The 22,973-nt window shown below is 30.1% G+C and overlaps 3 protein-coding genes across 4 annotated transcripts; 2 read left to right on the forward strand and 1 right to left on the reverse strand.

The window, feature by feature from the left end:
* The first annotated feature begins 501 nt into the window (after nucleotides 1-501).
* On the forward strand, nucleotides 502-2,940 carry LOC113847410 (psbP domain-containing protein 4, chloroplastic). 2 transcript variants are annotated; one of them, XM_027476508.1, is made up of 5 exons: nucleotides 502-983; nucleotides 1,713-1,816; nucleotides 2,006-2,117; nucleotides 2,258-2,485; nucleotides 2,583-2,940. In XM_027476508.1, exons 1-5 carry the CDS (start codon nucleotides 665-667, stop codon nucleotides 2,645-2,647), a joined length of 828 nt encoding a protein of 275 aa, XP_027332309.1. In that variant the 5' UTR covers nucleotides 502-664; the 3' UTR covers nucleotides 2,648-2,940. The 2 variants fall into 2 exon arrangements, with proteins under 2 accessions (XP_027332309.1, XP_027332317.1); XM_027476516.1 differs by having other exon boundaries at nucleotides 2,258-2,472; nucleotides 2,583-2,937.
* Nucleotides 2,941-3,420: 480 nt separating this feature from the next.
* LOC113850906 (pentatricopeptide repeat-containing protein At3g21470) lies at nucleotides 3,421-5,043 on the reverse strand. Its single transcript, XM_027481426.1, has one exon. It carries the CDS (start codon nucleotides 5,041-5,043, stop codon nucleotides 3,433-3,435), a length of 1,611 nt encoding a protein of 536 aa, XP_027337227.1. The 3' UTR covers nucleotides 3,421-3,432.
* Nucleotides 5,044-20,205: 15,162 nt separating this feature from the next.
* On the forward strand, nucleotides 20,206-22,973 carry LOC113852529 (bidirectional sugar transporter SWEET1-like). Its single transcript, XM_027482832.1, has 6 exons — nucleotides 20,206-20,400; nucleotides 20,493-20,529; nucleotides 20,738-20,833; nucleotides 21,498-21,777; nucleotides 22,295-22,414; nucleotides 22,512-22,973. The coding sequence occupies exons 1-6, from the start codon at nucleotides 20,367-20,369 to the stop codon at nucleotides 22,671-22,673; spliced, it is 729 nt and encodes a 242-aa protein (XP_027338633.1). The 5' UTR covers nucleotides 20,206-20,366; the 3' UTR covers nucleotides 22,674-22,973.

The raw sequence follows: 22,973 nt of genomic DNA on the forward strand, positions 1-22,973 counted from the left end.
TTTGTGTGATTTGTTTGTAGTGTAATTGACCCCTGAAATTTGCTAATGTCTGTGAGACCAACTAAAACACATTTCCATTCAGTAAAGAGGATAAAATGGAGTCGGTATCTTCCGGTCTTGGTTGATGAGTATTCGGAATTATTTAATTTTCAAATAAATTTTATATATTATTAAAAACATTTTAAAATTTAAAATATTTTTATTCATAAAAATGTTAAAGTAATTTTTTATAATTATTATAATATAATTTATTTACTTCTCCTTATTCTATTTTTCCTCCATCTAAATAAATGAAATATTTTAAAAAAATTCTCTTATTTTTATTCATCCAAATAAAATATTTCTTTTTGTTTTTTTACTTTTTTTTTTTCTCAATTTCATCTATGATACATTTAGAAATGTTCTTTTGGCATAAGTAAGTTGCACGAAATCGACACGCGTTAGGCTAGAAATTGCAGCTTGTGTTATTTTATTATAAGCATCACAGCACCGTGACCACAAAAACCTTAAGCTCCAACCTTTAGCCTTTATGGCCTCAAGTTCTACGTTAATCTTTCCATCAGCTTATGTGATTTTTCTGCACTCTTAGTGTTCTGATCGGACCAAATTCTTTTCTCCTTTCTCTCGCTTCCTAAGCCAACAAGCACATAAAACCTTCGTGGACATGGCAACAGCCTCGTCCACAACCAGTGTGCTTTCATGGAGGAATTCCCAGCACGTGCATAGCCCACCTTCTTCATACACACTTTGCTACTCTTCATTCCAAAATGGAAGGGTTCTAAGAACTGTAGCTGCTTCAGCCTCAAAAGAGAGTGGTTTGATCAACAGAGAAAGCGAGAAATGTTTTTCTTTGTTGGTGAATAGAAGAACAGTTTTGGCTTCTGGGATTTCCTTGTTGGGTTTCCCACGAGAGAGCTTGGCGGTGGTGAAACAAGGCCTTCTGGCAGGGAGAATTCCTGGCTTGTCTGAGCCAGATGAACAAGGTTCGTTCACTTTGATCTTTGGATAATCAAAGATTATTGCTTTTTTTTTTTCTTATGCAAACCATTCTATCATTTCTGTTCTCTAGTCCATGACTGTAGATTGTACGGTAGCAATGAATTTGTGACATGACAGACAAGTGTGAATAAAAGCCATAAGGAAGAGAATTGTTTGATGGTGAATGATGCCGTGGACGTGGGGTGCCAAAATTTGATGTAAAAATTGAAACCTATGGTAGTTTAGTTTAAAAAAATTGTGGTTTTGGTAAAACATTAGTTTGATTCTTAGGTTGCATTTGGCTAAGCAGCTTAATTAAATGCATGCTTCATAAGCTTTTATCATATGAGGGCTTGTAGCATATATTTGACTATGCAACTCATTGAAATAAGTTTAAAAGAGTTTATTTTAATAAGTTATACTAAGAAATTTGTTGAAATAAGATTAATAAAAAACCTTATTATGCTCCGAAGTTATTTCTATAAGCGTTCTTTCAAACGCTAGCGTAATACCCTTAAAGAAGGTAACAATAGTTTCTGTCTACCCGTTACCAAATGGTCAATGTAGGACAGAAAAAAGCTTATTTTTCTTCCATTTGCAGAGTTAAGGCATGTGGTGTTTAATTCTGGACTATTGTTTTGTACATGTTTTCAAGTTCCAATTCCAATTGTCTCATCTGTTATAGATTTTAAGTGGAAGTGACATATAATGTAGAGAAGTATTTGATCAGACAGGTTGGAGAACATATCGCAGGCCAGATGAGAAGTCAGGAGGACATGGGGTTGGATGGAGTCCTATTATCCCATACACCTTCAGAGTGCCTCAAGAATGGCAAGAGGTGATGATTAATGATCTCTTCTATTTAAAGAAGGAAAAGAATCCTATAAGATTTCTGTTCTATCTCAACTGGTCCCAAGTATTAAAAAGTTCTAAGAATACAAGGGGAAGTGACATAATGTAGGGAAGTATTTGTTCTTCTGCTTGCTTGCTTTGTGTAAACTTCAGCTAGCATACATCTGCTTAACAGGTACCGGTATCAATAGCGGATCTTGGTGGCACAGAGATAGATTTGAGATTTGCCAGCTCCAAGGAAGGACGTCTGTTTGTCATTGTAGCTCCTGTTCTTAGATTCTCTGATGGTAAGTTTGCATACTTTTCTTTATCCATTCTAGTTATCATGAGACAAGGAGAATAAAAATGAAACAGAAAGAACATTGAAACTTCTTAGTAGAATTTCCATTTGTTACTTGTTTTAGATTATAACATTTTCACTGCACAGATCTTGGAGATGATGCGAAGATAGAAAAGATCGGACCTCCAGAGAAAGTGATAAATGCATTTGGTCCAGAAGTGATTGGGGAAAATGTAGAAGGGAAGGTTCTTAGCTCAAGTGTAGCAGAACATGAAGGAAGAACTTACTATCAGTTTGAGCTAGAGCCTCCTCATGTTTTTATTACTGCCACTGCAGCTGGCAATCGCCTATACTTGTTTGGGGTAACCGGCAGTGGTATAGTTATTTATCCTCTTATAAGTAGTTACACAACATCAAATCCGAACAGCCCTAAAGAAAGTATTTAAAGAATATAACGTTGTCTTACTTGCAGGCCTTCAGTGGAAGAGACACTCCGATGATTTGAAGAAGATAGCTGACTCTTTTCAAGTTGTATAATTGAGAGATCATATAGGTGCAACTTTCCGTATCTGTATTGAAGTATAACAAAGAAGTTCTTTCCCACTATCTTGTCTGATTGGGATTTATAGGAAACGAGAGATCATGCGTCTAAAATCCTTGTATCTTCAATATACCATAACATTTTTGTTACATTTTAATGCTTAGACTTGGTGGAAGCTAAATACTCTACCTTGAAGATGACTTGCTATGCTAGGTAGTTACTGTTTTTCCTTACCAAATGCTATTCTTTCAGGCTTGATCATGAAATATTATAATGATAATTAAGAGGCTTGGTTACATAATTTTCAACAATATAAGTTAAAGAGGAGGAGGATTTGTTCTATTCCTAAGTCTCGGTGAAGGCTTATCATGGTACTAATAAATGATCTATAAATGAAAGAACAGCAACAGAGATTGAACTCAAATCTTATTATTATATCCTATATTCCAACCGGTTGAATCAACCCTTCACTGACTTTTCAACACTTTGCGCATGGCTTCAAAGCGTGGTTCCCTGACCTTGACTCGGACAGCATTTTGATAAGAATCACATATCAAATGACTTTACTAATTAACAACTGTCGGATTATTAGCCCCTCCATAATGGAGGCAGCAACCACGAATTGGATTTAGCTTGGGGCTCAAAGTTATAGCAATTTTGATAAAGATTAATGCCCTTGCATTTTTTCCTCTGTAGACTACTTCGTTTATAGCGCAGTCTTTATTTTGGTATTTCTCCTTTTTAGATTGCACTTACCCATTCATTTTGGTGTGAGATTTCTTCACTTAAACCCACAAGAGTCGCTAAAGACTAAGGAACTACACCCGGGTGTCTTTTGAGACCCTCCAACTTCCATGACCCTCCTCATCCTCTCAGCTTTCTCCCATTTTTCAGACGCTGCATAGATATTAGACAAAAGCACATTGTGGGAATTAACACCTGTAGCAGAGTCTGAACCGACCAATTTCATTACTTGTTCTGCCATTTTCATATCTGAATGAATCCGGCATGCACCTAGCATTGCTCCCAAAACTGTGTCGTTAGATTTCGTTGGCATTCTTTTTATCAGGTCATAAGCATCCTTTAATCTTCCTGCTCTGCCCAACAGGTCAACCATGCATCCGTAATGCTTGATGCCTATTTCAACTCCACATGCCCTCATTTTAGATATCACTTCCAAAGCTTCCCTTACCAAACCCTCATGACCACAAGCCGAGAGTACAGTAAGAAAGGTGACAGCATCAGGCCTCATACTTGAATCCTCCATCCTGCCAAAAAACTCAAGAACCTCTCGGCATTTTCCATTGATGGCAAAACCCGAAATCATGGCATTCCAGCAAAAGATGTTCCTCTCAGTGTACCCTTCAAAAACCGACCTTGCATTGACCAAGTCACCACATTTCGCATACATGTCAACCAATCCACTCAAAACAAACTGATTCACAGTTATCCCTTTATGTTTTATCATGTAATGAATTTGCTTACCAACATCCAAGCGCCCCAGCTGAGCACAAGCAGATAAAACACTAACAACAGTGAACTCATCTGGCTCAAACCCTTCGACCCCCATTTCCTCAAAAGCTTCCAGTGCTTTCTCACCAAATCCATTCTGGACATAGCCAGCTATCATGGAATTCCAAATCTCCAAATTTTGAACCGGAACTTGATTGAAAACATTTTCAGCCTCAGTAACATTTCCCTTCTTGAAATACCCAAAAACCATAGATGACCATGCAAAACAATTCCTTTCAGGCATCACCTCAAAGATCTCCCTGGCAGCTTCCATATCCCCTTTTCTAGCATACCCATCGACCATCACAGTCCATGTTACCACATCCTTCACCTCATGTGGAACCCTATCAAACAACTTCCTAGCAGTGTCAACATCCCCATTCCTAGCAAACCCACGAATCATCTGACTCCAAGTCACTTGGGTTTTCCACGGCATCTCCTCAAACAGAAGTGAAGCAGATTCCGTGTCTCCATTTCTCAAGTACCCACTGATCATAGCATTCCAAGTCACAACATTTCTTTCAGGCATTGAATCAAACAGGTAACGTGCGTCCCGAACGACGCCGCATTTGGCGTAAGCTCCAAGCAATGCGGTTTCGATGAACATGTCGGTGTCTGAACCGGCCTTGATGGACTCTGCATGCAAGGCCTTCACGTAATTAAGGAAGCGAAGAGAAGCGCAAACCTTCAGTAACAGAGGGACCACAGTGGAGTCGCATACTACATGTCGGATTTGGTTATACACAACAAGAGCCCCTAAACATGATCCTTTCTCAATGTGGTTCCTTATTGAATGGGACCAATGTGATGGGTTGTTTCTCCATGTGCAAATGTTAAAACTCGCTGTGAGTTTGATTCCAGGCAACTTGGTGATTTGCATGCTCTACAACTACAAATTTTGAATCAATTGTACCCCAGTGAACATCTTTTCTAGTATTTTAATGCTAAACATCTTTTCAAATTATTATTTAAAGTTTAAAAATTTTATAGGAAAGTAATAAATTATAACTCATTAAATATAAATTAAATAAAAAATATATATTAAATATAAGAATTTTTAAATTTATGCACTTTCTATTTCAATAATAAATTTGGACTCTTCAATTATAAGCTTGTTTTAATTATGTAATAAATTTAAATTAGAGTGATATAAAGATTTGATACTATTATATTATTAAGAGTTTAAATAATATTTTAGTTTTTTTACTTGATATAGATTTGTAAGTTAGTTTTTACATATAAAAAATTTATAAATTAGTCTTCAGATGTATATTTATTTTTTATTTAGTCTATGTCGTTAGAATTTAACGATGTTAAATAAGTAAGAAAATAAAAATAGTATGATGACTGATTTATAAATTTTTTATATGTAGAGACCGACTTACAAAATTCTGATATACTTTTGGTTTATATCTTGATTTCGATGATGTTGAGAGAGTAGATAAAGGCATAAATAAATGCGTTGTTAATTTTGTTGCTAACAACACCAATGAAAGTGTATTCAAAGACAAAAAAAGTTTTAACGAAGAATTAAAGTTTGGGATAAGTGGGTGTAGATAAGAGTGAGGATAAGGATAGTGAAGTCGTTGAGAAGAAAAGAGAAATCAATAAAGATTGTTAAGAGTTTATTGGATTTTTGAGATGAAAAGTTAAGAAAAAATAGAGACTCTCACCTCCATTAAAGTTTACGCACAAAAAATAAAAAAGAATGAAGATTGTAGAATTAGAAGTAGATGCGAAGGGAAGGATGTTTGTGAATTATAAAAAGATACAAACTAAAGTTATATCACAAATTTTTAAAAATACTTTTGACTCAGATTTATCAGTCTTTATATGTAAAATTTTGTAAGTTGGTATCTACATGTAAAAATTTTGTAAATCAGTTATCATACTATATTTATTCTCTTACTTATTTAATGTCATTTACTTTAAATTTAATGGCATAGACTAAATAATAAATAAATATATGTATGAGGATTGATTTACAAATTTTTTATATGTAGAATTAATTTACAAATCTGAGTAAATTATAATAACTAAAATATTATTTAAACCTATTTTTGAGACTTTAATTGTAATTTACTTGTTGACTAAAAAAATTTTCAAAATATAAATGAGATAGACAAAAAACTTCAATTTTTTCTATAAAAATTTATTTAAAAGTTTACCTAAATTGAATTTAACTCTCTTAATTAAAAGTAACAAAATTTTAGATTTATATTCTTTCTCATTCTAACATAATCTTTTTATTTAAATAAATTTAAGAAAAAACAATAAAAAAATTACACAATTACATAGTCATCATCTTACACATGGAAAGGAGGGGAAGGGCTGGCCTAAAGTCCAAGTAACTAAAAAGCTTTTAGGTCCTAAAAGAGAATTTTTTAATATTACTATATTTTTTAAAAATAAAAATAAAATAAAATAAAATAATATTTAAAAAAAATTAGTTAAAATAATTTAAATACTGTTTAACTTTTTATTGATATTTTAAATAATATTGAATGAGTAGTAACTTTCAATCTATAAATAATAATTTTTTATTTTATTTTTTTAAAAGAGAATAATTAAATAACAAAAGAAATTGAAATATTTTTTTTTATCTCTTATGTAGTTATATTTATTTTCTTTTTTTCTTTAATTATTCTATACTCTTTTTGTTTTTATTAAATTTTTGCTTCAATTTTTCATTTAACTTAAGTGTCATTAATTAATATTCAATTTTTTTTTCATCTCTTATTATCGTGTCAATGTGTATTTCTATTTAGAGCGGTAGTGGGATTAATGTCAAAACTTTGAAAAATCTTTGCAATATAATAATTTCTTAAATATTGATAGATTGGATTTATTTTCATAATTAAATATCTTAAAAGAAATTATAGAATTAAAAAATGATAAACTAATTTACATTCTTAAGTATATAAAAAGAATAAATTATTTTTCAAATCCATGTATAACCTGTGAAATAATAATAATTACATTTTCAGTTGTTTCAAGTTTGTTAAAGTTAAAATTAATAAAATTTTATTTTAGATCAATAATATTTAAATAAAGATTAAGTAGATTAGCCTTATTATTTATAAAAAAGTATTAAATAAAAATAATTACAATAATTTTATATTATAAAAAATTTTAAAAATAATTTTAAATAAATTATATTAATTATAATAAATTATTTTATTAATAAGAAATATTTTTTTAAAAATTTTCTTTGAGTCTCAAGAATTTTTGAGCTGCCTTTGAAGAGGAAAGAATATGAAAGGGAAGACAGTCAGACACCTAAGACTGGGAAGTGTGGAAGAATAGAGAGATGGCGAGAACGGAGATCTGTGTAAGTTTCTTAAGATAATTAGACGTCCATTCGCATCGAAACATGAGAGAATTTGGATTCCAAAATTTATCTCATTCCATAAACTTTTTAAGTTTAAAGAGATGAAGCTTAAAAGAAAGCATTAAAATCTTTCAATTTAAATTTAATAATACAAGAAACGATGTAATTTATTTACTGTAAATAAAAAAGGAAAATAAACAAAAACCGTCATATTATTTTTTCCACGTGATTTACGCCAAGTGCCTCCTTTTTTAGTTTTTTAATTTATTAATTAACCATAAAATAGAAACATTTAAATTTGTTACCCATTCTGCCATTCGCAACAAAGTATTTCTACCATTTAGCATAGCTCATTTCTTTTAATGATTTTCTTACTAAGCAGCACTTATGAAATGAACGGATGAGGTTGTTTGAGAATGAAGATTTTTTTAAAAAAATATAACTTTTTTATTCTAAATAAATATATTTAAAATTAATATTCTAAACAAATAATCCTACACTAGCAATGCCGAAAACAACAACAATTGCCCACCAATGAGTTTTCATCCTACGTCATAAAATTCCTTTCATCTATTTCGCCAAGTTAAAGAATAATAAAGCAATTTAGTAGCCAAGAACCAACAACTAAAGAAATCATCAAAGGGGCGATTAACTTGACTATCACCAACCCAATCAAGAAGAAAAGACTTGGACCCTTCATTAGCGTGGTTGTGCACAAAGTAATAAAAAAAAGGGGGGGAAATATATACCGGTTAATTTCATGAGGATAAACCATGAAGCTACGGGGAGTCAAGGGACATTTCATCCAAATGCTAGCTCTCGTAAAGTAGTTGTAATAATACGACAAAAAAAAATATTTAAAAAATATATATTTTAAGAATAAAAATAATATTCTAAAAATAAGAGGAGTCGTTATCAAAGTTTATTAAAAAAAATTTTAAAAAAATTTTAAAAAATTATCTTTAAAACAAAAAATGAGTCTGAGAATTATTTACATGTAGAAAATGTATTAACACTCTACAACGTCCTTTTTTTTAAAAATAATTGCCTTAAATTAATTGTGTAAATTTATTTTAATTTTAAAAAATATTTATTTAACCTCTTAACAACAATTATTTTTTATTTTTTATTTTAAAAGAAGACAAATTATTTATTAAAATATTAATAGATATCTTAAAAAATTATTTTAACTTGATGGGTCCGATTCTTGCTTCTACATATATCTGCGTACAATGAAGAACTCAAAGTCACGTAGTTCTACAATAAAAATCATGAAGTTGGTAGATTAAAATTAAGTTTGGTAAAATAAATTTATTTTTGTGATTAAAATTATTTTTATAAGATTATAATGTTTAGAATAAAAGATGACGTAGTTATACATGTATCCTACGAGAAATAATACAGAAAGTGAAGGAAAATCACACAACTACATTGTAAATCGTTAAAAAAAATTAATAATAATAATAATAAAAATATTATAGTTTGTAAATGAAAAAAGTTTAAATTTGAAGATTCATATTAAAAGAGAATTTAAGATAGCGTAAGTTATACATAAATATCTCATAATTTATTAAATAATTGAAGGCAATGTAAATTACACATCGATATTGTAAAAATTTCTATAAATAAGTAAAGAAATATTTAATTATTTAATTTATCAAAATTAGAAGTATGACTTAAGAAATTTTAAAATATGAAATTAATTTTATTTTAATAAAAAATAATTTTACTTGAATTGATTAAAGAAGATATTTATTTAATAAAAATATTAAAAATTTCATTTGATAGATTTATATTATATAAAACCTATGGTAATGTTGGTACATATAGATTTTTGACAATTTATAATGCATAAAGGTAGAGTCACTACATATTATCATTATAAATTGCTTTATTAATAAAATAATTTAAATTTAAATTAGTTGATTGATTCGTAAGTTAGTAATTAGAAGAGAAATATATCTTGATTTATTATTAAAGTGGTTAACTAATTAATTAAAGACAATATATGATAAATTAATATTGCATAAAGTCTTAGTAACATATGTACGCATAAACTTTATCAAATTATAATAGATGACGATAGAAAAGTTATACGCTAGTATTATAAATTGATATAATTATATTATTATTTATTAATTGATTATACAAAAAATAAGTAATTTACTATTTACAATATAAGAGAAAGTAATCATAAATATAAAATTAAATTATATCAATATTCTACAAATATACAATAAATAAAATAAAAGATAACAATCCTAAAAAATAAATAATCCATATGATAATTAAAATATAAATAATGGAATATAAAAAAAGAGGAATTTATCGTTAATGTTAGAATGATATAAATTAAAAAAATAACTCAAATATAATATGACAAAGTAAATGGTATCAAAAGAATTAAAATAAATAAATAAATTAAAATAATAATAAAAATATTTAAACTAGACTAATATAACATAAAAAATAATAATAAGAACTCATTCATTAAACAAATTAATAATTATCATAATAATAAATAATAATAATAATAATGGTGAATAAATAAATAAAACTGAAATAAAAAATTGTATGTTGCGCTAAATAAAAAAAAAATTTGGACCAAAAAATAATAAAAACATAAAAAGGGTAAAATGGTCCAAAATTTAAAATTTTCAGAATCAAGAGAGAAAGACTTTAGGATTAAGGATATGCTTTTCTCTAAAAAAATAAAAAAATTATGAAAGGGTGGAGATAAGGTTAATGGAAGCCATAATTTTGGATGGTGAAAGTTAGTGTAAGAAAAAAGGAAGAGAAACCCTAAATGATGAACTGTAGGGAATGAGCTTCTATGGTGAGTTTTGTGTTTGTGAATGATGATGGATGAAGAAGTGGTAGGACTTGGATGTTTGAAGTAGTGGTTTAAAACTTTTTTTTGTTTGCCATCTTTTTTTGTTTGTTTGTCATATGAGATTGATTTGATATATGAAATGTTTATTCAAAATATAAATATGCATGAAGTAAAAAAAATGTATAAAATGCATGATAAAGCTTACTTGATATTCTTGAATGTTTTTGCTTTCCTTTTGTTCTTCTTCTTTTTCACTAGCCCTTTTTTTCTATATTTTTTAGAAAAATTTTCTCCTCTCAAAATTCTTGAACTCCCTTTTTCATGATTTCTCTCTCCTTTTATTGTTAGAGTTTTCATAAAATGTCAAAAATCTGAAAATTTTCCTTTTTATATATAAAATAACATTAGTTTAAGAGTTTGATTATTTGTCATATTCTATTTTTTTTAAATTAATTCTAAATTTTTTAAATTTTATTAAGACAAATTATTGTTTTTTTTTTTTTCTTAAAACTCTTTATTTCTATTCTTCTTGTGTAATATTAAAATTCAGATTTTTTTAAAATTAAAATTTTAGTGTTCACATAAAACCTCCTTCATTGTTATGATTAAGCTTATAATCTTTGATTTTATTTTGTATTTATGATTGTCTTTTAAGGTTGCCATGAATTTACCATGGTAGTGACCATCACATCAGTCAACAAGTGCGCCCTACTATCAAACATGGGACATGGTACTTACTAATACAGCACTCGCGATCTATTTGTCTTTTTGTAAAGGCATTCCTTTGTTACATTCGGGACTGTATATGTATTTTTTGTTGAATTCGTTTCAAATGTTCAACTATTCAAAGATAACAGTCTCAAGTTATTTAGAATTTATAAAACAACTTACACTTCAAACTTATAATAAAATACGTAAATCGCCTTTGTTATTTTGTTTATTCCTTTATTGAAAAATGACATGCAATTAAAAAATGACATTTTCTATTGGTTGGTAGTTTTTCAACTAAGAAATTACAAAAGAATGGGGGGACTTTTATGTTTTTGTTCAGTATTAAAGTTTCTAAAATTAACAAAATAAGAGCTTTTCTTTTAGTGATATCGTGTGTTTAAGGAGGAATTAAGAGTAGCGATGAAATAGTTATATATCTATCTATATACATGCATAGACATATACTTTTATTTCTTGTTGATAATAACACGAAGCACATGTTTTCATACATTTACAATTTTTATCCACATTTTATTTTGTGACTAACCTCCTAATTAACATTTAGTTAGAGTAAAAAATGGTGTGTTTATCGTTACCCTTGCCCTCACATGTACACTCTTCCCGTGCCTTCCTTCTAATCTTCAACATCTAACCATTTTAACAGATAAATGAAAGAACAGACGAAATGCTTAGCCATATTTTAATTCCTTGCAACATTGCTGTCGTAAATGCTTTCCCCTGTATACAGCTCTGTTAACTTTCACTTTGGTCATCGGAAGTGATCATTTAAATGATAACTTGATTTTGATCATTGCTTTGGTTCAAAGTGAGTTTTGCGTGTTGTTTTGGTTAAAAGGTTGAGTTTGTGTCTAGTTTTGATTACAGGTCCAGTCCTTAGCAATGATTATAATCTCCGTTTCGTGGGAAAACTATTTGTATAGCAGCAGAAATCAATAGAAAAACTCAGCTTTACCAAGAAGATTGCTAGACCCTTCTCTTATTTTACCTTATAAATTCTTTTATTTACGAAACAAAGTGATACGTAAAATATTGATTAACTAGATCTTTTTTTTTCTTTTTAAAAGACACTTGGCACTTATATAAGCAAAAAAAAAATTTTATAAACTGAAATAATAAGAAGATATAAGATTTATCATTTCTCTTCATAGTTTATTCTTATAAGCAGCAAACAATATCTCATTACATCATGACCTGACTCATGCATCTCCTTGGAACAGATTCTATGTACAGAAGGGGAGGAACTTTTATCTCTTCTGGTTCTATTATGTATCGGCATCACCAAGTCCTTTGCATCATGGTATATCGTTACGTCGACTCAGGCATCGAATCCAACTAACATTGTTGGGATGGCATCATGGCACCTCAAAATTCTTGTCAAATCAACGATTAACAACTGCTATCCATAATTACAAATACGAATTCTTTTGCAAACATATTCTTAACTACGCACATTGATACGAATATTCACTAGCATGTAAAATGTTTCTTACATATTCTACCTATATATACCTTTATCCTTTTCTTCCTGAGTTTTTGCTTTTATGTTTTTCCATGCCTTTAAAGCAATATGCTGGTTCTTTATATATTTAATATACATTTTTATGGTTGATAGGAGCAGGAATTTTGCGGTGGTGAAGACCTAATAAATTCTTTACGAGTCAACAAAGAACATGTGTCCTCAATGTGGATTTAACTGTTGGTAATGGGTAAACTGTAAACTCCATTTTTTATAACAACATCAAATAGCTTTAGAACACGTAACTGCGATGGTACAAATTATGGAGCCGCGAAGTGGGTTGGATGTTATTTTTTGTGTTGTTTATTGGTTAAAAAAAGTTTTTTTTATAAAAATATATATTTAATAATACTTAAAGTAAAATTTTAATTTGATTAATAAATAATGTCAATGTCATTAAAAATTACGCATAAGTTTTCTTCTATTTTTGTACGTTGAATTCTAGCTTAAGGCTATGATTCTCCCTCTGTGGGCTACTTACAAGTGCACATTGCTTTCACTAAAGCTGAGGGCAAATACATAACCAATCATTAATAAATACGTAAAGAGGGGCAGTGCCATATATGCGGGGAAAACAGTCTTCACTCTAAAGTAGGACCAAAGTTTTGACAGAGGAGAGGATGATGCTTTATATGGCAATTTCGTCGAGAGTGGCTTTGGATAAATGACTTCTAAATTATTATATTCTATGCATTTGATTAGTAAAAACAAATATTTTTAGAATACTTCAAGATTTTATTTAAATCTTTTATGTAAAGTATAAGAAATTTTAAATAACATATTTTTAGAAAAAATGAAAATATTATTTATTATACTTAAACTTTTTATAATTGTCATTCATGACTATTCTCATACTTAATTTACAGTTTAATTATCTCTTCTTATTAATATTAAATTCTCCCTCTAAACATAAGTTAAAGTTCTTGTTCGACGGTTATTTTCTGTTAACTTGAGATGGAGGCTGAAGTGGAAAAAGTTTTAGTAAACAATTTAACCATTTAAATTAAGGAATATTTGGTAACATTGCCGATGGTAGCCATGTACTAGCTCGAAAAGGAAAGATATAGAGATGAAGTGAAAACTGAGAATGGTGCATGGAACTAGATAGCCATGTTAAGCTAGAGGCTTGAGTTCGCACGAAAACTTCCTTTCTTTGGTCATTTACTCTTGTTTAGTTCTACAATAAGGTAAAACCCACAAAAAACTTTTGTATCAAAATTTTTGAGCTTGAGGCATGCTTTAATTTGTATGTCTATGAAATCTAATTCAATTATTTTTTTTTATATCAAGAAATTCTTTATATTCACACTGAAAAGATACAAATGTGTTTTAATTATTATGCCAACATGATTACTAGGTCCAAATTAAAATTATTTATCTCTAAACGTATTAAGTTAAAAAATTATATTAAATTTTACTGAAAATTTACTTTTTTTAAAAGAAGCTTTAAAATACAAACTTCCTCAATTTAAATTAAATTAAGTCTACAAAACCACGTTTATAAACGTTCACAGGAAACCTAGTATAAAGGATAACAATCCTATATTGTAACGAGCATAAAAAGACGAGTCAGGACCAAACGTGTATACATAAAAGTCATCACTTTCAGTGAAGACATATAAAAAAAGCTAGAAAATGAAAGCAAAACTCTTGAGTGAAGGTTGGCAATCTTAATTTGTTCATCACAAAATACACTTAATCAGCAATTAGTCTCTTCTTAATGTGTGGCACCATAATTTTGGTGGTAGTGAAGGGTAAGCATTGAGATTTATAGTAGGTGCCTTAATATAAACTTATATAGTCCAACATTAATGAATCAGCAATGTTATTCCTTTTGGCAGAAGTTCATGGACACGGCTTTCTTCTCTTCCCCAACTTTCCGTCTAGTCTTTGATTTCTCTGACGGTGTTTGTCTCTACACAATTTTTTAGCTCAACTGCAGTCATTGCAGCTGAAATAACAAAAAACATCAATCTCTCAAGTAGGAAGAGTGCAAGTAACTTCATCGGAATCTTATTTAATTAAATAATCATTAAAAAATGAAACTTATACCAATTTCTTTCTGATTTATTGAATACAATAATAAATAAATATTATTGTTGCATTTTCTTTACTTAATCCCCCTTCCTTTTTTAATAAAAATTTCTTTTATAATATTTGTGATATATTTTAAGGATATCTATATATATATATATATATGATATCATAGTTCGACTTCATTTGTCTAAGTCTTGCATATCAAAAGACATTCTATAATGCGTGTTTAGCAACATGTTTGTATCTTCCAAATAAAGTTAAACAAATGCAAACATATATATTTTGGTTATTGATAGCTTAAGATATTTGGTTGTCTTGAACTAAAATTAATTTTGTATCTCTAAACTCATATTTGAATATACACGATAAATTTTAAAATTTATTTTTAAAAGAAATTTTTTAAAATAATTTATATGAGTTTTGTCAATCAATTATATAAAAATTAAATTTAATTAAACTCGATTTTATGAACGCTAATTCAAAGACATAAAATGAGAAACCACATACTATATATGTTTCAACGCAAAATGTACAAGTACGTGACTTTTTTACTTATATATAACTTTTTATTTTTTTTATAAAATATTTTTTAGAAACTTCTAACGATTCTTATTATCTATAAGACCTTTTTATAACTTTTATAAAAATATATATTACTTTTTATATTTATTCTTAATAGATATAGATGGTGATAGCTTAAATTAAAAATAACGAGTAAATATTGATAATAGAGTTACATTCAATGATACTAAATAATAATAAATTTATCATCTTATTAATATATTTTAAAAAAGAAAAAATATTTAACTTTAACTATATTTATTAATTAATATAATTTAATTGAAAATATCCTATAAAAAATTCCAAAAAGAAGTTCAAGTTATTCTAAACTAATGCAAGAGTTAATCACATATACTTGAATTTTCAACAGTATTATAAGATGTTGGACAACACATTTAGCATTAAACCAAAAGCTTTTCTATACACAACTAATATTTTTCCTCTAAAAATCAAGCTTTGTGACCCCCGGCTTCAATTATTCCCCTACATCATATATCGAAGTCATAGTACTAGGTCAAAATTTATTGTTACTATTCGTGACTCAATTCTTTTTACTATGATACCTAAGCTTAATAATAAGTGTCACAATTAAATTCCTAGTGTTCTCAAGGGAAGATGCTGACCCACAACCAACATAAACTACGTATCATCATAACTAAGTAATGTGAAGGGAAATTACGTGCACATCTTTGGTTTTGAATGAATTAAGGAAGAAACAGAACAAAGTAGGGGGTGTTGGCATGTCCATGAACTTTGCGTCTATTCTGTGTTACAATAATTATTAATGCTGGTCTGTGTCCATATGTGGCCAAACTGAGTTGGAAGGAAACCACTTACTAAGCATTCCAGCCACAAGCATTCTACAAGAGCCGTCCTATGAAAGGTGTACCCATGCTTCTACCTTTTGATATCGTTACACTCTACACGATTCAATTATTTAGTTAGGTTTTCAACATGAACAATGGCCCCATGAAAACAAAGGTTACCTTTCGTTGTTTCTTTCTATCTGCTTATGTGCACGTGATAAACACGATATTTTCAACGTGTCGTAATTAAGGCTTCAAACATGAAGCAAGCTATTGTCTAGAACCAACGATAGTCTTCTCAAGTGTACTTCACAGGGGAATTAGAAAAAACCAAACAGATTAGTATCTTATTCCATTGGGACCCCTGACATTTATGATCAATTTTTTCTTTTAATAAAAGTTTTACACCGTTTCTATTTTTATTGATCTATATAAATATTATCATATTAGGATCATGCGTAAGAGTTAATATTTCGTGAATAGCTAGAAATAGTGTTAAAAAAAGAATACTATAAGATTAATGAATGAGAACTATTTTCCTAGCTGTCCATTATAATTTATTTACATTCCTTCCTTTTTATATTTTACCATACAAACTCTTTTTCCTATTTTTTTTATTTTTATTACATTACCCATCATATTTTTTATTTTTATTGTCATTATTTGTTTCTATACCGACCTTACACTCCATAAAGGAAAGTGAAAATATCATTATTGTTTTCCTATAAATTACTGTATTAAGCTACCTGCTGTACTCCTCCCCACAATATAATTTTCATGCATGATTTTTTCAATAAATTATATTAAAATGTAGGAAAGTACTGTTAAGGACTTTTGGATATTAGTTAAAATAACTAAAAAAATATTCAATATTATAATATATTTGCATGTGTAACAGTTTTTCTAATGTATTTTTTAATAAAAATATTTATTTATTAATTTTTAATCAATATTCATAAGTTACTAATAAATTTTAAAAAGTATATATATAAACCTGATAATTGCTTAAGCCTCCACAAAATAATTGGTCAAGTTCGCCACTGTTAAGCAATAGATTATTTGGACAATAAATTAAATAAAATAAGCTGCCTAATGTGGCTCCCAGCAGAGATACGATTAATTATTTAATTATTGTTATTTGCAATTCATGAATCTATCTAGTCAATGGTAAAGGTAGAAGCATCTGTTTTCTAGCGAGTTGAGCTGACTCTAAGCTCAAAATCTGACCCACCAAGATCACATTGGTGTGTAAAAATTCCAATGCCATTTGTACCTGCTATTTCCCACATCATATAAATACATGCACAATTGAAATTACGTGCGGGAATTGAAAGAGAATAATATAGTCTTTTCGAGTCATTACAGGAAGAAGACAAACACGGTGAAAATGAGGTTTATGGAGTTATGATGTTTTGATGAAAATAATCGCTCTCTTTACTTGGAACTCAAATCAAATGGAGAACATTCTTCTGTACACGAGTCTCATCTAAAATTTTAGTAAATCCTACTTTATTTTATAAAATTTGAACCAAATCATTTCACATTCTAAATAAATTAAATTTCCCAAAAGTTCACGGGTACCTAATTTGAGAGGGGTCGGTGCTTCTTTATTTCCCCTTCCTCTTCCTCTTTGGTGTTTATGGAAAGCGATTCATAGATATTGACACTTTTATAAATCAACCTCGTTTACATGTTAGTTTGTAGTTTTTTTTTTCACCAGTAAAAAATTATATATAAGTATCCGACCTACATACATTTCATCAGTATTATAACAATACATTATTCTCCCTTAAAAGGCGAATATATATCACGGAAATCTGTGTCATACCTTCTGATACTATAGATGACTATTAAAGTTTGAATTTGCATTATTTGGTGGGATTTTTTTTAACATGAATGATTCGTTGGTGTGCAAGGCAAAATTTAGTGCATGTTTAAAAATATGTTACACGTTTTATAATCGTGAATTTAACTTAAAAGTTACTATTAATAGCGTTGAAATAAAAGTAAATTTATGCGTAAATCATCTACCAACAAATTAATGACAGGGACTAAACATAAAAAGCTTAAAAACATCAGTCATAAAAATAAGAACAAAATTACAATAACTAAAAAAATCTTATTATATTTACAAGTAGTAATAATATATTTAAACCATTTTTAAATGCATGGAATGCTGGTTATCATGCAGATTATGGTTTACGAAGATAAAGATTTTTTTTAAAAGTTAGAGATCACAACTTTAGACTCAAACTCAAAAGACTGCTACTTGTAGCTTGTGTTTCTGATTGATTTGAGGGAATTTTGCACACCGTACACGTAAACACAATAAAATTTTACACTCCAATGATGACCCTTCGATTTCAAGATAAAGTTTTGATATAATGTAAATCAAGCGTGACAAAATTTACAGATCAAATACAATACTAAACAAGCAAAATTTATAGGACCTTAACCAAATCGTGAGGCATGATTATCAATCAATCGAACATTATCGTTGGTTAGCTTCTCAAAAGCCACCTCTGGAACACCTTGATACAATTCATGGTGCAAGCTTCCAATACGTCAGGGACCACAGTGCAGTTGTTCATGCCACACGTATCCTAAGATTCATTTCCACTCTCGATTTCACCTATTTGAGCCTCACCCGTCTTTAGGTGCTCCCGTAGGTGTCCTCTAGCTTCCACTCCATTCTTATTTCATCCATATTTTTCTTCTCGTTTCTTGAAACAAATAAACAGAAATTGAGTTTGCGAAAACTAATGAATGAAATGCGGAAGCTACAAAATAAATATATGTCTCTAAAGAGACAAAGGTTAACAAAATTCTTTTCTGTATAATATATATTTCACGGTTTAAGCGAAATAAAAATGTAGGATAATGTGCTTTTTGTTTGCGTTTACAATTATATGACTTTAAAATTAGATGAAGTGGTTTATTTGTATATATTTTAGAAAATGATCATGTAATTTGTCATAAGTAAAATTACAAAAAAAGTTAACAAACTAAAAAATTTATTATGCATCGTTAAGTACACGTTAAAAAAATCACAATTAATATTAATAACACTCACAATTTTATATTTAAAAAAATGAATAACATCGTTTAAATGGAGTTAAAATATTGTCATACTGACTTATTTAAATTTTCGATAAAAACACATCCAACCACACAAAGACAGAAAATTTGGAATGAATTAGGGGCTAGCTATTATGAAATATGCATTAACATGTATCCTTTGCATTGAGTTTTTACCCTCCAAAGTGTGGATTATGCTATACACCTAAAAGATAAAGGATGGTAGGATGATCATCGATCCAATGCTCTACTCACACAGTTGTACCTCACATTGTAACCCACGGCAAATTGCACAATCCACAATGTTATTGGGTCCTTGTGTTATCCGCTATAAAATTCGTGGAATTCTATGGGTCGCCTTGGGGAAATCTAGAAAAACGAGATCAAATTGGTTTTCTTTTTTCTTTTCTTGCAAAAAACACAACAATTCCCTTTAGAAAAAGTTATTTTTGAGCACTGGACTCAAGTTCTTCTACATCAGGGTGAATTTGTTGTCGGAAGCCAAACATAGAATTAGATAAGGTGAAAGCACATAATGGTGACACTGAAGAACCAAGGCACAAAGATTAATGTCATAGTCACAGAACATATCCCAAAACTCTCGCACTCGTTAAAACTCTACAAAGAATTGATCTCATATTCGATCACATCACAAGTATCATTGTTTTTAATTTTTTTAAGAAACATTTTCAAGACCAATAACCAAACAAGGTCCTTTTCTGCTTGGTCATTGTCTAGTTACAAAATGTGATATGGGAAAATTTCATTAATTAGTCTTTTTCTTCCCCTCTCTTTGTAAATAGTTATTATTTTAACACTCGAGTTGAAGTCTAATTGCAACTGTTTCTTAATGGCAGAAAGCTGACTGTTGCACTGCACACATGTCTCGTGTTGATGTCATGTCATGTGGTGAAACTACCCTTTTTTCCTTTACCTCATCCCGTGAGCTATGTACGTGTATGACAATGATTTATATATAGCATGAGCATCTGCATTATTTCGGGTTGGCGCAACTCAGACACATGACAAAGACCCATGCATGATTATGATTATGAAAGAAAACAGTTCCCCCACATCAAATCCCCGGATAAGACCATATTACAGTATTATGCTGTATTTAACCTTGCCCTTGTTTTCTTTTCCTATATAAACCCACTATCTTGTACTATCCTATCATCTTAGCTTGTTACCATTTCTAAAGAAACAAGCATTCTTCGAGCACTTTGGTTCTCTCAACTTTAGGGAAATTTCTCTACCCACTTCTTCAGATTAAGCACAAGAAAGAAAGGATCACAAAGGTTCAAAGGTCATGGATGTTGCACATTTTTTGTTTGGAATATTTGGTAGGTTAAAGATCCCCTTCTTTAGATTTACATGTGCTCTCTGAATTTGTTGTTGCTCTGTCTCTTCTCATTGCTCTTCTTTATTGGTTCAGGGAATGCTTCCGCTCTGTTCCTCTTCTTGGCTCCGGTGTATGCATCACATAGTACTTTATTTTCTTTTTATTTTTTTTATTTTCTAGTAGTGGGTATTATTTATTCCATGTAAGTCCTGAACATGGTTTACGAAATTGGGCAATTCAACCACTTGTGCATAGGATCAGAAATTTATTTTTGTGTTTTCTGAATGTGTGGAATAGTGAAAGTTGAGATAAAATTGTGAGGAATTTGGGTTCTGTAGGATCACATTCAAGCGGATAATAAAGAACAGATCCACACAGAAGTTCTCGGGAATTCCATATGTTATGACACTGCTTAATTGTCTCCTTTCTGCTTGGTGAGCTTCTTCCTAATTCTTTCTTTTGTTTTATGCCTTTATGGCCTCTTTTCCCCTCAAATCTTCTGTCAGATCACGTGTACTTCAATTCAACTTTGTGGTGCTTACTATTGTTGCTATTTTGTCCACCTGTCATTATTTTTGCATCATTTTCAACTTTATGTAATTTCGTATAGACGGATAATATTTTTTTGTACATTGTATTTTCAATTGAAAAAGTTGATTGTCTGTTGGTCAATCCTTAAAGGTAATGTGTGTGGAAGGTCAGGGATAATTTTTTTGGGGGTCAATTTGTCGGATTAAAATTCAATAGTAGCTGAATTTTCGCTTTCCATTGCTACAATCTTTGCATAGAAAACTATATCCTAATCTTGCTAGCTGCTGAATGTTACATCTTTGCTTTATTTTATGTTGAGGGCCCGTTTGGTTTACTCTTATGATCAATTTTACATATATGGACACATTTTAAAGTAAAAGGTCACGATTGAAATAAATATAAACATATATTTCAATAACGTTTAATGATTTGAAATCATATGTACCAGAATCTAAAATAATCAAACACTTAGTTTAGTTTAATTCTTAAGATAGGATTTCGGATGGGTTAGTTTCTTTGTATAAGTTTTGTCTGTTTCTGGTCCCTTATGATTTTTGCAATCCACAGGTATGGTCTACCTTTTGTGTCTCCCCACAACATATTAGTGTCAACAGTGAATGGCGCCGGAGCATTAATTGAAACCATATATGTTTTGATCTTCATCGTTTTGGCACCCAGGAAGGGGAAGGCTAAAATTCTTGGGATCTTCACCTTTGTGCTTTCTGTGTTTGCTGCTGTTGTTTTTGTGTCCCTTTTTGCCCTGCATGGCACTTCCAGAAAGCTCTTCTGTGGCTTCGCTGCCGCCATATTTTCCATAATCATGTATGGTTCGCCACTCTCAATTATGGTAAGCTAAATTTAAATATGATTTATTATGTTATATATTGGCTGCTAGTTTTTTTTTTAATAATCTCTCATAATTCTACCTTTTATTTAAAATGCACCCATGTGGAATCAAATTCAGTTATTTGTCTACTATTGTGTCGTTAATTTATGTGGTACATGCTTGGTCCTCTTTAAGTAAGGTCTCAATTTCAATTCTTGTGTGTGAAAAAAATAGCTTACGGTAGAGTTAGCTCTACAATGAAGGATACATGCAGTGTAAACTAAAAAAACCCAGTTATTTGTTTACTAAAATTTTAATACCGAGTAATAATGTCTTTGTTATTGGTTAACAAGCTGTATAAATTGATTAACCGTTATATTCAACTTTGTAGTCATATAACCAATTGGTCAAACTTAAGAAAATGAGATGCAAATTTGGGTATATAACACTAACAAGGAAACCGTGCTACTTGTGGATAAAACTAATACTTTAAGATTCATTATGGGTGTGTTTACTGTGGATTTGAAACCAAGTGCAGAGACTAGTGATCAAAACTAAGAGTGTGGAGTTCATGCCTTTCTTCTTGTCGCTGTTTGTGTTTCTCTGCGGCACTTCCTGGTTTATCTTTGGTCTGCTAGGCCGGGACCCATTTGTTGCAGTAAGTCACTTTGAATTTTTAGCTGACCAATTGTACATAGTTTTATATTTGTGCATTGGCAAGTACAACAGACTCAGGGTCAAGGATGGCATTTCAGGTACCTAATGGTATTGGTTCTGCTTTGGGGACAATGCAACTAATATTGTATTTCATATACCGAGACAAGAAAGGTGTTCCAAAAGAGGAGGAATCCATAGAGATGGGTGACACAAAACCCCATCAAGGGAAGCAATCCAATGGAAATGCTACTCAAGTATGACATGTCAAGGGACTCATTTGGCTCACCACAAAATGCCAATAACCACAAACACCATTGTCATTTGTGAGCTACATAATTTGCCACTGAGAGCAAGCACCTCTATGATTTGATTTGCTCTTATTTTAATTTCATAAATGGATGTAATTTACTTTTTGCTAAGACACCGGCATGCCAACTTTAGTCGATAGTACTGCACGGAAACAAGCATGTTTGTGTGAGTATTTTATAGCTTCTTCCCCTCGTTGAGACACATCTGAGGGGTTTTGTTTTAGTGGCTTCTCCCCGTGTATAACCTACAAA

This window comes from Abrus precatorius, unplaced genomic scaffold, assembly GCF_003935025.1.
Source record: "Abrus precatorius isolate BTA unplaced genomic scaffold, Abrus_2018 Scaffold10, whole genome shotgun sequence".
In the NCBI taxonomy this organism is placed as follows: Eukaryota; Viridiplantae; Streptophyta; class Magnoliopsida; order Fabales; family Fabaceae; genus Abrus; species Abrus precatorius.

Bases quoted from the DNA above. Each gene is read 5' to 3' on its own strand.
- LOC113847410 (XM_027476508.1), top strand. From the start codon at position 665: ATGGCAACAGCCTCGTCCACAACCAGTGTGCTTTCATGGAGGAATTCC. The intron at 984-1,712 runs GTTCGTTCACTT...TTGATCAGACAG, and splicing joins GTCTGAGCCAGATGAACAAG to GTTGGAGAACATATCGCAGG. The intron at 2,118-2,257 runs GTAAGTTTGCAT...TTCACTGCACAG, and splicing joins TGTTCTTAGATTCTCTGATG to ATCTTGGAGATGATGCGAAG.
- LOC113850906 (XM_027481426.1), bottom strand. From the start codon at position 5,043: ATGCAAATCACCAAGTTGCCTGGAATCAAACTCACAGCGAGTTTTAAC.
- LOC113852529 (XM_027482832.1), top strand. From the start codon at position 20,367: ATGGATGTTGCACATTTTTTGTTTGGAATATTTG. The intron at 20,530-20,737 runs GTATGCATCACA...TGGGTTCTGTAG, and splicing joins TTCCTCTTCTTGGCTCCGGT to GATCACATTCAAGCGGATAA. The intron at 21,778-22,294 runs GTAAGCTAAATT...AACCAAGTGCAG, and splicing joins GTTCGCCACTCTCAATTATG to AGACTAGTGATCAAAACTAA.